Below are 16,241 nucleotides of genomic sequence, written 5' to 3' on the forward strand. Positions count from 1 at the left end.
TGAAGACGAACAAAAAAAATTGGTGGGAGTTAATTTTTCTGGGGCAATTTTCTTAGTTGGGTGTTTGTACCCTCTTTTGAAATAGTTATAAACTTTCCCAGGAACCATAAAAAGTGTCACTGTAAAGGAGAAATAGTAGTAAGCGAGATCTTAAGGTACTGGCAAACAAATAGACATTCAGTTACATCCATATAAGGAAATTTTACTTTCTTTCTATCTATTTATAGAAGAGCAAAATATCTATCTATCTTTCTCTTTTATTATTTTATTATTTCTCAAATTCTCTCTCTCTCTCTATCACACACACTCTCTTGATCTCTCTCCCTCTCAATCAATGTCCCTCTCTTTTTCACTTTCTCTTTCTCTCTCTCTATCTATCTATCTAATTATCTAACTATCTATCAATCTATTTATATATCTTACATTTAAATATCCATGTTTTAATTTTACCTTTGCTACCAGGAATGAAGGGGACAATGGGCTTATTTGGCTTATATACCAAATAAAGCAATTTTTTTTATAAATAACTTATAAGTAATTAATGAAAGTTATTGCTTATTTGGCTTACAAACCATATCATGCTATTTTTTCATAAACTACTTATAAGCAATCAATGAAAATTATTACTTATTTGGCTTATATACCAAATTATGCTATTTTTTCATAAATTACTTATAAGCAATCAATCACAACAATTGCTTATTTGGCTTATATACCAAATCATGCTATTTTTTCATAAATTACTTACAAGCAGTCAATCACAATAAATGCTTATTTTGCTTATATACTAAATCATCTAATTTTTTAATAAATTACTTATAAGTAATCAATAACAATAAATGCTTATTTGGCTTATATACCAAATCATGCAATTTATTGATAGATTACTTATAACAATCAATCACAATAAATGCTCATTTTGCTTTTATACCAAATCATGTAATTTTTTGATATATTACTTATAAGCAATCAATCACAATAAATGCTTATTTGGCTTATATACCAAATCATGCAATTTTTTGATAGATTACTTATAAGCAATCAATCACAATAAATGCTTATTTGGCTTATATACTAAATCATACAATTTTTTAATAAATTAATTACAAGGAATCAATGAAAATGATTGCTTATTTGGCTTATATACCAAATCATGCAATTTTTTGATAAATTACTTATAAGTAATCAATCACAATAAATGCTTATTTGGCTTATATACCAAATCATGCAATTTTTTGATAGATTACTTACAAGCAATCAATGAAAATGATTGCTTATTTGGCTTATATACCAAATCATGCTATTTTTTCATAAATTACTTATAAGCAATCAATGAAAATGATTGCTTATTTGGCTTATATACCAAATCATGCTATTTTTTCATAAATTACTTACAAGCAGTCAATCACAATAAATGCTTATTTGGCTTATATACCAAATCATACAATTTTTTGATAGATTACTTATAAGCAATCAATCACAATAAATGCTTATTTGGCTTATATACCAAATCATCCAATTTGTTGATAAATTACTTACAAGCAATCAATCACAATAAATGCTTATTTGGCTTATATACCAAATCATGCAATTTTTGGATAAATTACTTATAAGCAATCAATCACATTTGTTGCTTATTTGGCTTATATCAGCCAAATCTTCTCTTTTTTTCATAAACTGCTTACAGGAAGGAAGGGATTAATTATTACTCCTCCTTCTTTTTCTTCACTTCAACTTATATAAGCCACTTTTACTGTAAATGACTGAGTATTTATTTACTCCACCCTCTTTTATCTCACAAGTAAGACCAAATTGTTGTAGAATGCTGATATAAGTAAGCAATTAGTATTCTTTATGGCTTATAAGTAATTTACCACAAAAATGGCACAATGGCACATTTAAGTAAGCCAAAAAAAATGTTAATTGCTTACTTACGCGTTTTGAGATTACTAGGGAAATACACTAATTGAAGAATATCTTTGCTATTGAAATAATAAAAACATTTAATAGAAAAAAATGTGTTAAATAATAATATTATATTCGCAACAAATTAAGGAAAAATAATAAATTGAGGATATTACATCAATGTAAATCATTAATAAATGTCTATAGGATTAGAACAAATATTCTTAGAATTTAAATTGTTATTGGGTGTGTTGACTTTTTTACTCTATGGGCGTTGTGACGCTTTAGGTTCAAGTCCTCTCCACGTCACCTTTCAACATACTCTGCATTTTAAATTGCAATGTAACGAGCTCAATCCCTTGGGTATTAACACCCATCAGACAATCAACCCTTTGATTGCACGACCTTTGTCTGAAAAGTCCTAACTGTGCATAGTAATGGGTTGAGCCTGTTTTGGGCCAAGGCATTCCCCCTAATCTAACTATTTATGTCGACCATCTGACATAAAGTGTCGGTCCGAGATTCGAACCTATCACCTTTCCGACGACGAGCGGATGCGCTACATGTTGAGCCACGGTCGCGGGTTGACTTTAGTGTTAGGGGATGCATTGAGGAGGTTCCCTGAAATTACTTTTCTATACACAATATTTTATTCGTTGGCTTAAAACTTTGGATATGTTAATTAATTCAATTTTAATTTTTTTTCCAAAACTATTAGTGTTTAAACTTTTCAACCAATAATCTACAGAAGGGGTGATATAATGTTTATCATCATTGGGGATACATTTCAACTATCATGTTACCAGGGATCATAAGGACTAAGATAATATATTATATGCAATACATCCCTAATGATTAAAAACAAAATTACCCGACTGTTGATAAAAATTATTGAATAAAATGTTTGAACACTGCTATTTGGAGATAACCAATCAAAATTAAAGTCCATTGTCTTCTCCCTACCTAACATGCTATCTACAAAGCTTAATTCTATCAATTGTTTTTCTCGTATTCATTCGAACTAGTTTTAATCTTATAATTGTACATTCTATATCCACGGAAAGCCGTTTATAATACGATGCGAGAAATAACTATTCTCAATTTCTATCTTTGTCCCTGAACTTCTAGATTAAGCCCGATAGTGAATTATACACTAAATAAATTTAATTTTATACGTACTATACAGTTTGTACTAGGTACGTTCGTTTTTGTTTTTAGTTTTATTTTTAAATTTAATTTTGATTAATATAAGTGTTATCTTGATAAAAAGAAATCTTTACCTGCTTATATAAAATACATTAGGATGTCTGTCTGTGTGTGTAGCGAAGGATCTTACGAACCGCTCTGTACTTATTTGGTTCTACTTAAAAGGGAAGTTTCTTTTAGGTCTAGGGAAGGTTTGGAACAATTTTAGGGAAAAGTACCAACAGCCCCCCAGAGGAAATCGACCCTGGAAAAAATATCCCCCCCCCAAAAAAAAAAAAATTTAAAACTAAAACTGAAAATTAAGGGTTGACTAATTAAATTATTTTCAGGTATTATCAAGTTCGAATTCCTTAGAAGACAAGGATTACGACACCGACATGGATCTGGGAGAATTTCAAACTCTCTTTGAACACAAGAATTTTCAGTCTGTTCTAGAGGTAAAATAAATTTTTGTAGAGTAGTTGCGCTAACAAATATTAATAACTCTTTTAAAAGTAACAGGATGTTTATCCGTCTAGTTGTGTGTCTTTTTCCGAAAGATGAAGGGAAACGCAGTGAACCTTTTGATAAGTCCTGAGGTGAATTCTTGAAAAAACTTTTGCCCCACTAAAATTTTAGTGAGGCAATATTATCCTCTCTAAATTTTTAGTTTGCCTCACTGATTTTAGTGGGAAAGTTTTTTAAGAATTCACCTCTGGTTTTAGATTATTTTTGAAATTAAAGAGTTGGTTGTCTATGCTTTGTAATTATACACAAACAACGTAGTTGCTGACTAACAGAAGACTCTCCTGAAATAACGAAAAGCTTTGCTTGCAAAAATGTGTTAAAGACACTACATCATTTTTAATTGTCATATTTGTCTGCAAGTTCAACTTTTTCCAAGATTTATGGGTCAAAAATATGATACAATGTTTTTTATTGCGTGAACTACAATGTTGCGAGTTTTACCATGGTTTCTATGAAAATAATTCTGAAATTTAAGTAATTTTTTGACGAAATACCATCAAATGTTTTGTTGAGTTCAAACTGCTTTGAAGAAAAAAAGTAACTTTTAATACAATAAGAAATATCTATTATGAGAGCTTTATTGAAAATCAAAAATCAGATAACATTTCCAGCGGTTCAACTTTTCAACTTATTATAATCTACAAAAGGAGTTATTTTTTTCTCTCATATTTTGTAATTTTCATTAATTTTTCGACCATTGTTTTATCACTCTTAATTTTTGTAGGTGTTAGGAGAGCATGAATCTTACATGGCCTCATTTATGAAGGCGCATTCATCATTACTTCGTGGAGATGTTCCTCTATCTATACCAGTCAGGTAAACATAGGACTAAGTAGTTATGAGAGAATATTCATTATTATTACGTGGAGATGTTCCTCTATCTATACCAGTAAGGTAAACATAGGACTAAGTAGTTATGAGGGCGCATTCATCATTATAACGTGGAGATGTTCCTCTATCTATACCAGTCAGGTAAACATAGGACTAAGTAGTTATGAGGGAATATTCATCATTATTACGTGGAAATGTTCCTCTATCTATACCAGTAAGGTAAACATAGGACTAAGTAGTTATGAGAGAATATTTATCATTATTACGTGGAGATGTTCCTCTATCTATACCAGTCAGGTAAACATAGGACTAAGTAGTTATGAGGGAATATTCATCATTATTACGTGGAGATGTTCCTCTATCTATACCAGTAAGGTAAACATAGGACTAAGTAGTTATGAGAGAATATTTATCATTATTACGTGGAGATGTTCCTCTATCTATACCAGTCAGGTAAACATAGGACTAAGTAGTTATGATGGAATATTCATTATTATTACGTGGAGATGTTCCTCTATCTATACCAGTCAGGTAAACATAGGACTAAGTAGTTATGAGGGCGCATGCATCATTATTACGTGGAGATGTTCCTCTATCTATACCAGTCAGGTAAACATAGGACTAAGTAGTTATGATGGAATATTCATTATTATTACGTGGAGATGTTCCTCTATCTATACCAGTCAGGTAAACATAGGACTAAGTAGTTATGAGGGTAATGTTCATTATTATTACGTGGAGATGTTCCTCTATCTATACCAGTCAGGTAAACAAAGGACTAAGTAGTTATGGTGGAATATTCATCATTATTACGTGGAGATGTTCCTCTATCTATACCAGTCAGGTAAACATAGGACTAAGTAGTTATGAGGGAATATTCATTATTATTACGTGGAGATGTTCCTCTATCTATACCAGTAAGGTAAACATAGGACTAAGTAGTTATGATGGAATATTCATCATTATTACGTGGAGATGTTCCTCTATCTATACCAGTCAGGTAAACATAGGACTAAGTAATTATGAGGGTGCATTCATCATTATTACGGGGAGATGTTCCTCTATCTATACCAGTCAGGTAAACATAGGACTAAGTAGTTATGAGGGAATATTCATTATTATTACGTGGAGATGTTCCTCTATCTATACCAGTAAGGTAAACATAGGACTAAGTAGTTATGATGGAATATTCATCATTATTACGTGGAGATGTTCCTCTATCTATACCAGTCAGGTAAACATAGGACTAAGTAGTTATGATGGAATATTCATCATTATTACGTGGAGATGTTCCTCTATCTATACCAGTCAGGTAAACATAGGACTAAGTAGTTATGATGGAATATTCATCATTATTACGTGGAGATGTTCCTCTATCTATACCAGTCAGGTAAACATAGGACTAAGAAATTATGAGGGTGCATTCATCATTATTACGTGGAGATGTTCCTCTATCTATACCAGTCAGGTAAACATAGGACTAAGTAATTATGAGAGAATATTCATTATTATTACGTGGAGATGTTCCTCTATCTATACCAGTCAGGTAAACATAGGACTAAGTAGTTATGAGAGAATATTCATCATTATTACGTGGAGATATTCCTCTATCTATACCAGTCAGGTAAACATAGGACTAAGTAGTTATGAGGGCGCATTCATCATTATTACGTGGAGATGTTCCTCTATCTATACCAGTCAGGTAAACATAGGAATAAGTAGTTATGAGGGTGCATTCATCATTATTCGTGGAGATGTTCCTCTATCTATACCAGTCAGGTAAACATAGGACTAAGTAGTTATGAGGGTGCATTCATCATTATTCGTGGAGATGTTCCTCTATCTATACCAGTCAGGTAAACATAGGACTAAGTAGTTATGAGGGAATATTCATAATTATTACGGGGAGATGTTCCTCTATCTATACCAGTCAGGTAAACATAGGACTAAGTAGTTATGAGAGAATATTCATCATTATTACGTGGAGATGTTCCTCTATCTATACCAGTCAGGTAAACATAGAACTAAGTAGTTATGAGGGAATATTCACCATTAATTTCAACATAATTTTGGTCGTTTGACATTAGAAAAGAGTTTGATCCGTTGAAAATAACCGAACTAAATTGGAATTACACAGCTAAAAACGCGCGAAGATGGTTAATTTTGTAATGAATGCAAATGAGTCTTTTTATCTTCTTTTAGGCCTGTTAATTTGACAAAATATTCCAATGATAAAAAAATATTTTAGACATTTTGTTGCCATGATATCCGCCAGTCAACACAACTGTGAATCCCTAGTTTCATATCACAGGTATTAACTCTAAACCTTCAGCACTCACCAGTGGAAAATGTAACGTCTGCTGTATGTTGTGTGATACTAAAGACAATAAAAAGTTTTGGCTCATAATTAAACAGGTCTAACCTATTAGTATATCTAGTTTTAACTTTAAGACAAAAGTTGCAATAGGTAGGATTGCGGATCTATATTGAAGGTTGAATTTTTTTAAGTTGAATTTGACATGATAATTCATAAGTAAACTCATCTAATAACATGGTTCCATAAATATATTTATCTCTCTTTACATCATTCTTTCAATATATCCATCTATCTAGATCTGAGTTTCTATCCGCCGGAGGATGTGCGGATTGGGCTGAAACAGGTTTATCCGCGGCCAACACAAAACTTCAAAAATTGGGGTAAGATAAAATTACCTTTATTTCTAGCTATCAAAAGTTAGATAAATAGTACGGGGGTATATTTTCCATACCCCCCTCACCCCCACAAAATTTTAAAAAGAATTTAAGAGAAAAGAGGGAGGGGGGGGAGTAGAAACATTAATTCCAACTTGGTTGGCAAATATAAAACACTGTAAATATTTAAAATTCAGAAAGTTAAACAAAAAGGACCTTTTGACCTTTTGAAACTTTTTAGAAGATACCAGTGGCTACGCTTCTACCATGTAGCATTTACATTTTAGGGATTGGTAGGGGGTGCGGGGGGTAGGGGTTCATCCCATTACTTTTAGACATAAAATAGCCATAAATAACATTCTTTAAGTTAAGTAAAGTTTCCAAAAATGGACTATATAATAGATTTTTTTTTATATAAAATTATTACTTTTAAAAATTTTAATCTTTATAGGACAATAAATCAAGTATTGGCTCACCAACCCTGGACAATTACACCAGCACATATTGAGAAAATTACCAGGTACCATTTTTCTCTTATTCATTCGAAACCGATTAATATCCAGTGGATTATATCCAGTTTTCTTTGAATATAATAATGTACAATCATAAGATAAAAGCCAGTTTTTTTTAGCCCCAAGACTGATATTAATCTTAATCTTTTAGTTGTACATTTTATATCCGTGAAAAGCTGTTTATAATACGATGTGAGAAATAACTATTAAGTTTTATTTGGGGGGGGGGGGGGGGAAGGATCATAGTTTTTAATAGTGCCCTACTTCCGTAAGCAGTTGGATGCAGCTTTTACCAGCAACGAAATTAATTGGGTAAAAATCACGAAACCTATATGTGATTTTCAGCTGTCGTTGGGGGGTGGGCAACACTTAGTAGAATTGACGATCTTTTTATCTGCCCCCCAAATGTAATTTTAGATTTATTTCGCTTTTTTTGAAATACCTTATTGCTGGATGTATGTGTCCCTATTTAAACGAAATGTTGCATATCTTCGCCTTTTTTCGGATTTTCAATTTTCTTTCATGAAAGTTCCAGAAAACAAATTCTGGTTGTTTAAGTTTTTACATGAGATGACATTAATCTTTTTTTTCATTTCCAAAGGTATCAGTTTTCAGTTAAACTAATCTTGTATGAGCCTTTACGCGACATTTCTAGCCAAGTGTAATATATGGGTCTGATTCTAAACATAATTGGAGCTTTGTTAATAATTGTAATTTTCTAGGTCTAGTTCTAAAGATAATTCGAGCTTTGTTAATACTCTGTAATATTCTAGGTCTGGTTCTGGGGATAACTAGAGCTTTGTTAATAATCTGTAATATTCTAAGTCTAGTTCTAAAGATAACTGGAACTTTATAAATATTTTGTAATATTCTAGATCTAGTTCTAAAGATAATTCAAGCTTAGTTAAAAATTTGTAATATTCTTGGTCTGGTTCTAAGGATAACTGGAGCTTTGTTAATAATTTGTAATATTCTGCGTCTGGTTCTAAGGATAACTGGAGCTTTTTTAATACTCTGTAATATTCTACGTCTGGTTCTAAGGATAACAGGAGCTTTGTTAATAATTTGAAATATTCTAGGTCTGGTTCTAAGGATAACTGGAGCTTTGTTAATATTCTAGGTCTGGTTCTAAAGATAACTGGAGCTTTGTTAATACTTTGTAATATTCTAGGTCTGGTTCTAAGGATAACTGGAGCTTATCAGAGCTTGTTTATGCTATTGTGCTTATGGCACACTTCCATGCCTTTTCTTCTTTCATAGGTAAACATTTTTTTCCATTGTTGTTTCCCTATTTTAAGTATAAAAAGATTTAAAAACTTTGTTCTAAACCTAGAAGGGAAAGAAATGATGAATATTTATTTTTAATGTTCTTTTTCTGTATCTTGTATCTAAAACCCCTAGAATTACTCAAACTTTATCCGTATTGAATCGTGTTTTCTACAAAATATAAAATGGACTTGTCCTTTAATTTTCATTTGACTATCCGCGGAAAACTTTCTATAATACAATGCGACAAATAACTTATTATTCGCCATTAACCAATCCCTTACCATATTGTTTAGAGAGTTGTGTAAGTGTTGAGAATGGAAGTAAGAAAGCAGACAACCTACCCTCCCCCATTTCCCCAACCAGTAATGGAAACCAGTCATCACGACCATTTGATTGTACCAGCCCTTCAAGAGGCACTCTGGAGAGATCTTTAAGGTAAACATTCAAAGAAAAAAAGCGCGCGAAATTAGAAAAAAATTGCGGGAAATTCTCAAGATGTCGTCTTTGAATTGAAATGAAAGGCAAACAGAAGAAGGATTAGAAATATTGCCCGAGAGAGGGGACTTTGGATGTAAATTACACTGGTACCCAAAGTTTTATGTACACGTTTTGCTATTTGTTGGCTCAAAAACTTTGAAAACTTGTATTGAATTTTCTTTTCTTTTTGTCTATTATTATTGGGGACGTTCATTAATTTATCGTCCACTGTATTATCCTTGAAGATTCCTGAATATTTACAGAACTTAGTAGGAAGTACTCTTATAAGTGTACTTTACAAAAATATACATAAATTAAAGCATTAAAAATCAGTTATGTCCAGATTATGATAATTAATTACCAATATTTGCTATCATTGCCATTTTTTTTATATTATTGCGTAAAGCCATTGAATACTTTATACAAGGACGGTTATTTTCATAGGTAGCATAACAATAAAAAGATCAACTGTTTCTTTAAATTATTTGTTTCCATTTTAATTTAAAGGCCATTTGATTTGAAATTTCGAGTAAAATTTTGTTGACTTTTATAAGTTTTTAAATATTTGGAATCATTATGGACAGACTGTATTTTTAGAGAAGCTTCACTTTCAAAAAAAATAAATTGTCTTTTTTGGAATATCTCATAAATAATATTTTTGAGTATAAAGCAAAACTTATTGTTTTAATAATATCATAAATATTAAAACTCATGGCATTGTAATAAAATGAATTAGATTCATTTCAAAGTCAAAGTTGTAAAATAATTTTCAACGTCATAACTATATTATTTGGACCTCTAATAAAACAAGAATGAAAAAATCCGTAACAGTGTAATATTTTATGTCTTAAAATTGTTTCTAGAAACGTTTGAACTTTTTCACCCTAAAATCAATGTTAAAATAGGTTTTTAATGTAGATAAATTAATTCGAGTAAACTTTATAGGTTTGCTCCTGGGATATAAAGGGATAAGACAATAGTTGTTAAATTGATGTACGTAACATACCCTATAAGAAATAACAAAAAAAAACCTTTTTTAGATTTAAATTATTGGTTAAAAAGTTTAAAATCCACCAATGAATAATATAACATTGTTACAAAATTTTCGGTTTCTGTACAATTTACATTCTAATGTCTTTTACCTCTCTGGGTTTACTACAAAAATGACAATCAACAGAATATTTTATTTCAGCAAAGAAAAGAGGCGGAGAAAAAACAGTTCTGCCTCGCTGTCAAGTATAGACTCATGCACAGCGGCGGAGGAAGCTGGTGCGGGGGGTAAACATGCCCCGTATGACTGCTCGGCACCCATTAAGGTAGGTCACATTAAAAACTATTAAGGATATAATAAATGTATAAGAATAGATGTTTACCCCAGACAACCATCTAGATCCAGTGTTTGGAATCTTTTTTGTCTGCTAGCAAATTGCTTTCTGCTCTTTAGTAGCGACTTGGCAGTGTTAATATTTCCGATGCTATTGGTTGATATTCAAAGATTCAATTGAAAGTCGGCACAGGGTCCACGTGATGAGGAAATAGAGTGTTAACCAATTATGTACATTTAGCTATGTGAGGAAAAAAAACGTTAGAGGTAATTTAGAAGGACTGACAAACAGAGTAAAGAGTGTATTCGCAAAGTTGGTAAAGTGTAGACACTTAAGCTTATGAATAGTAATAATTGACCCTACTAATAATATAGTACCACGCTTCGGGGTATTGTAATTAAAACTATAAAGAAAAAGTTTAAGAGATGAAAAGTGTATTGTAAAAATAAAGAATAACTATTTATATAATAATAATATGGTAAAATAGTAACATTCATTAATATTAAACTTGACTAGGGAATTGATAATATCCTTCATAGATACCTGTGGCAGTTTTATAGTATATCTGCCACAGATATGTAATTCAGACATTACCAATTACCCGGTCTGCCATACCTATGGGAGACTGGGGGGAGCAGTTGGTATCAGCTTGTGGGTCCTACCCCAAACGTAAGAGTCCCAAACGTCAGAGTGGACAAACGCAAGAGTCCCAAACGCAAGAGTCCCAAACGCAAGAGTCCCAAACGTCAGAGTGGGACAAACGTCAGAGTGGGACAAACGTCAGAGTGGACATTGCTTAAGTAAAACATCAGAGTCTATGCTATTTTAATTATATGACAAAAAATAGACAGTTAGGCCCCCTAGCCTGCCTAGCCGCGGGCGCTCGGCCCCCTAGCCTATAACCTAACCTAACCTAATCATAAAGAAAATGACTCTGGCTGCAGCACTCAGCACCCTGGCCTACCTAGCCGCAGCGCTCGGCCCCCTAGCCTGCCTAGCCGCGGGCGCTAGGCCCCCTAGCCTATAACCTAACCTAACCTAATCATAAAGAAAATGACTCTGGCTGCAGCACTCAGCACCCTGGCCTACCTAGCCGCAGCGCTTTAATGATTATAAAATCGAGACTCATACGTTTTACTTATAAAATGTCCACTCTGACGTTTGTCCCAAAAATCCTGCGTTTGTCCACTCTGACGTTTGTCCCACTCTGACGTTTGTCCCACTCTGACGTTTGGGACTCTTGCGTTTGTCCACTCTGATGTTTTTCCACTCTGACGTTTGGGACTCTTACGTTTGTCGTGGAACCAGCTTGTGCTGTAGGACTGAACTAACTTTTTAGAAAGAAATTTGCCTTTTTATATAAAATTGTTTAGGTGTTGGCTCAAAAGGGAAAGAGGTGGGGAGAGCTCTAAAAGCTATAAGTGTGCTTTGTTGTTTAACTTTTTAACAAGGATGGCTATGTTTTAGTTAGGTATGGCTTTTATAAGATTACATACATTAGTGGTTTACTAACAATTATATGACTAAACTTTATGAATTTTAAATAACAACAAAAAATGTTTAATTGTTGTTTTTACAATCATGAAACATGGGGTTTTTCTAATAATATATAAAATGAATTTTTAGTAAAGTAAAAAGTTTTTATTTTGATTATTAGATAAAAGAAAATTTAACTAAAAAATAGAAGTTTTGTAAAAAGGTGTACAAAGAAGTATTGGCTTTACTAGGAGCTGTGACTCATTTCTTTGTTGAAAAATCTTGTTGTCTAAAAGATACGTTAAAAAGCATGGGTGTATTCTTTAAACAACTGTGGGCTTAAATTAAAGATTAAACTTTGAAGTGAAGCTTTATAGTAATGTCTTTATATTTTGCTGGGAAGTTGTGTTGTTATGTTTTGCTTGAGAGCTATACTTATTTAATTACAAGTTTTATAAACATACAAATTTTATAGATTGACATTGTAAAAGTAGTAAAGAGAACTAAATATGAGTTTAAGGTTCTGCCTAAGAATATTCTGGTAGGGGCGCAGCCAATGGATTGTATCTTTGTGTAAAGAAAAGGGCCTCTGTGTTTTGAAGCGCGTATTTTTTAGGGTGTGTAATCTTAATGGTGAGAATCTTTTGTTGTATAATTTTGGAACTACACAAAGAATATTTTCAAAAGCAGTTTGTTTGGTTTTAAAGTTAGATGTTTATGGTAAGTAATGATTTATAAAATTGATTTTTTTTATAGTAAAATTTGAAAAAAATTGTAGGAGAGGAAAGAGAATTTTTCATCACCAGAGTGATTTAACCGCTTCCCCTTCTATTGTTCCACTTAAAAAGGATATGAAGTTTTTTGTGTAGCATTCATAAACTAAAACCGTTATTAATCATTAAATGCAATGGTGTAGTTTGATAAGATTATTTTTAATTTAACAAGATGTATTTATTAAGCTATTTCAACCTATTGAAATTATTGGATCATGAAAAGAAAAAAGTAGCTGGTATTTTCGTATTTTTACAGTTACTTTTGATAGGTTATTTTAGGTTAGGTAAATATCAATGATTGTCCCGCAGGGTTAGAGCTTCCCGCAAGTGTTAGAATTTAATTAGGAGTAAAGCTACTGTGAAAATGCGACGAAACCCGTTACTTCGTTTTCTTTCAGTGATTCGAATTATTTACCTACCTAGGGTAAAGCGGGGCGAACTCGGTCTTTTTTTCGGTTTTTGAACCTGCAAATCGTAAAAATTATTTTTTTAAATGGGACCAAGACCAGTAGAAAGATCTCGGAAAAGTCGATCAGGTCCTAAAAGGACGTAAACCTAGGACTTTGGGAAGTTTGTCAAAATTGATCTCTAAAACGGCACCGACTTCGCCCCGCCTTGAGGCGAAGTCGGTAGGGCATTTTCATTTCAAGCTTTGAAAAATCGATGACGTATTGATTTTATTACAGCATGCCCAAAAGGTAAAAGTTGCTAAATGTAATAAAGAGTATGCACAAAATTTTTTATTAAGATAGGTCAATTTTTTCTACAAAAAAAAATAATTTTTCCGAAGTACGCGAAATTTGACTTTTTTTTTCGAAAATTTTTTTGATAAAAAACATAAAAATACTACTAGGAAAAATAACTTTTTATGACTTTACAGGCCTGATCCTTAAAATTCAGGCAATTTTGAATAGATTTGGCCAAAAAAAAAATTAGTTCTATTAGCAAAATTTCCTAAAAAAATCAAGTTGAAAAAAAGAGAAAAGTTTGGCAAAATCTGTGGTCGATTTTCCAGCTTCAAAAAACCTATGACATATTGATTTAATTACAGCATGCCCCAAAGGTTAAAGTTGCTAAATGTAATAAAGAGCATTCACAAAAAAATTATGAAGATCGGACAATTTTTTCTACAAAAAAAAATATTTTTTTTTAAAGTACGAGAAATTTGACTTTTTTTCTCGAAAATTTCACTTTTTTATATAAAATTGAAAAAGTTAGTATAAAAAGTGAAAAAACCGAATTCGCCCCGCTTCACTTTTAGTCGATTTAGGAAAAAACTATACAAGCTTTTTTAAAGTTTTAAACGGAAATGGATAGCCTATTAGATTCTTAATAAGTCCCCTGAAGACGTCTAAGCTCTAGCTCTTACCAGTTTTTGTCCAACTTACCGTTTTTCCGACCGAAGCAAAAAAATCGAAAAAAATTTTTTTGTCGTCCGACTTTAAGACCCAATAAGTACCCTAAAAATTCATCTCACAAAAATTTCATTTTATACTTTTTTGTAGGCAATTTAATTTTATGTTTTTTTCTGTCAGTCGATTAGAACATGGAGAAAAATGTCATTTAATGAAGGTGGTCAAAATAATACCGACTTCACCTCAAAACCGAGATCGCCCCGCTTTACCCTATTGTTTTCAATAAACTTTTTATTAAGGTTGATGGAGCTAACTCCAGTTCTGGGTCTCCAGTCACAGACTTGGTGGACACTCTTGTACAAAAAATGGAGGAGCTTCGCGCCGAACCTGAGGCTGATAGGTGGGTAGTTTCACCAAAAAAAGACGACTTTTGTTTCTTTTAACGCAACTTATTTCCCGTATTTAAAGACTTCTCATATACAATAATAAATTAAGGGAATTCTAGACTCTTCTAAGCTACGATATATTTGGTCTTAAAACTCCATTCATCTTTAGGGTTATTTGATCAAAAAATAAGTAATACCTCTACACAATATTGTTTTTATCTAATTTAGTAGATAGGTACGCCTATTATTTGTATAGATTCTGGATCATGGAAAGAAAACGAAGTTGCGGGTTTCTTTGTATTTTCACAGTAGCTTTTCTCCTATTTCTAGCCCCTGCAAAGTGTGGGGGGGGGGGGCTCTAACCATCTGGGGCCTATTTCCTAACCCTGCGGGGCAATCATTAACATTTAGCTAACCTAACTTAAAACAACCTATCATAAGCTGCAATGAAAAAAAGACGAAACCCGCAACTTCGTTTTCTTTCCATGATCCTAAATTCTAATAGAAAATGATTTGTTAATAATCCTTATTATTGTAGTCAAGAGTTGGAGGCAAGATTTGAGCGTGTGAAGCTAACCAGTGCAGAGCTAGCTCCTGCTCCAAATCGTGGAGATCTAAATTCAGAATTCCTTCCCCCTCCACATATCAGGAATTTTATCATTTATTTCACTTTTAGTCAGCGATCCGGAGCTGTTTAATTTTTTTGTGGCTCCGGCTACGCGGAGCCGCTTGTGAAAATAACGGCTCCGACCTAAAATCAAGAAAAACTCAACATATTTTTTTGCCAAGTCTATTTTTGATTATTGAAGGTTTTAAAGGTTAATTTTTTTTATAAAAATAAACTTGAAAAATTTAAAAGGGGCATTTGCACACGGCACAACAGAGTTACCAAATTATAATTCTTATTAATTTTTTTTTTAGCTAACCCGGAGCCAGAGCCGTTTTTTGCCGTCTCCGCAACTGATTTGTTGTATATTAGTTTTTTTCTATTGTATGATTTGTTTTGCTTTGCAGTTTTTGGTGTATTATTTTTATCACTAAAAGGTCAACAACTTTTCCTGCTAGGTAGAATTCTTTTGCAAAATCTAGATAATTTGCACATTATCTTTCTAATTTTGCACCGTGAAATGTTACCTGTCTTAATTTATGTCAAAATAAAAATCTTGAAAACAATACCTACTTACTTTTAAACAGGGATGCGGAGCGGGTATATCTTGATTTTTTATACCTTGATTAAACTTAATGTTTAAATTTTATAATTTGGAAACCCTTTTAAGTGTTTCAAGTCCATTTTTCTCAAAAATTAAACTTTCTTCAAAAGTAAAAAATAGATTTGGAAATTTTTTTTAGAGTTTTTTATTTAAGGTAGAAGCCGGCCGCAAATAAAATCAAACGGGTCCACATCCCTGCTTTTAAAGATAGAAAACAAAGACTTTAAGAAGTGGTGCTACTTATAGATTTACAAAAGAGAATGGCGTTAAGATTGTAGAAAACATATTCTCTGTGATCTTTTGGCGTTGAACGTACG

At 32.3% G+C, this 16,241-nt stretch overlaps 1 protein-coding gene across 1 annotated transcript in view; it reads left to right on the forward strand.

Annotated features, from left to right (window-relative positions):
• LOC145304470 (sestrin-2-like) overlaps positions 1–16,241 on the forward strand; it is a 53,020-nt gene that overhangs the window by 24,624 nt on the left and 12,155 nt on the right. Inside the window, exons 3-12 of the mRNA XM_080146352.1 lie at positions 3,441–3,548; positions 4,343–4,434; positions 6,698–6,760; positions 7,063–7,146; positions 7,592–7,660; positions 8,824–8,912; positions 9,215–9,356; positions 10,591–10,714; positions 14,627–14,727; positions 15,252–15,360. Coding sequence (XP_080002478.1) covers positions 3,441–3,548; positions 4,343–4,434; positions 6,698–6,760; positions 7,063–7,146; positions 7,592–7,660; positions 8,824–8,912; positions 9,215–9,356; positions 10,591–10,714; positions 14,627–14,727; positions 15,252–15,360 — 981 coding nt within the window. The remainder of the gene's footprint in view (positions 1–3,440; positions 3,549–4,342; positions 4,435–6,697; positions 6,761–7,062; positions 7,147–7,591; positions 7,661–8,823; positions 8,913–9,214; positions 9,357–10,590; positions 10,715–14,626; positions 14,728–15,251; positions 15,361–16,241) is intronic.

This window comes from Acartia tonsa, chromosome 13 (assembly GCF_053477335.1).
Source record: "Acartia tonsa isolate MP-2025a chromosome 13, ASM5347733v1, whole genome shotgun sequence".
In the NCBI taxonomy this organism is placed as follows: domain Eukaryota; kingdom Metazoa; phylum Arthropoda; class Copepoda; order Calanoida; family Acartiidae; genus Acartia; species Acartia tonsa.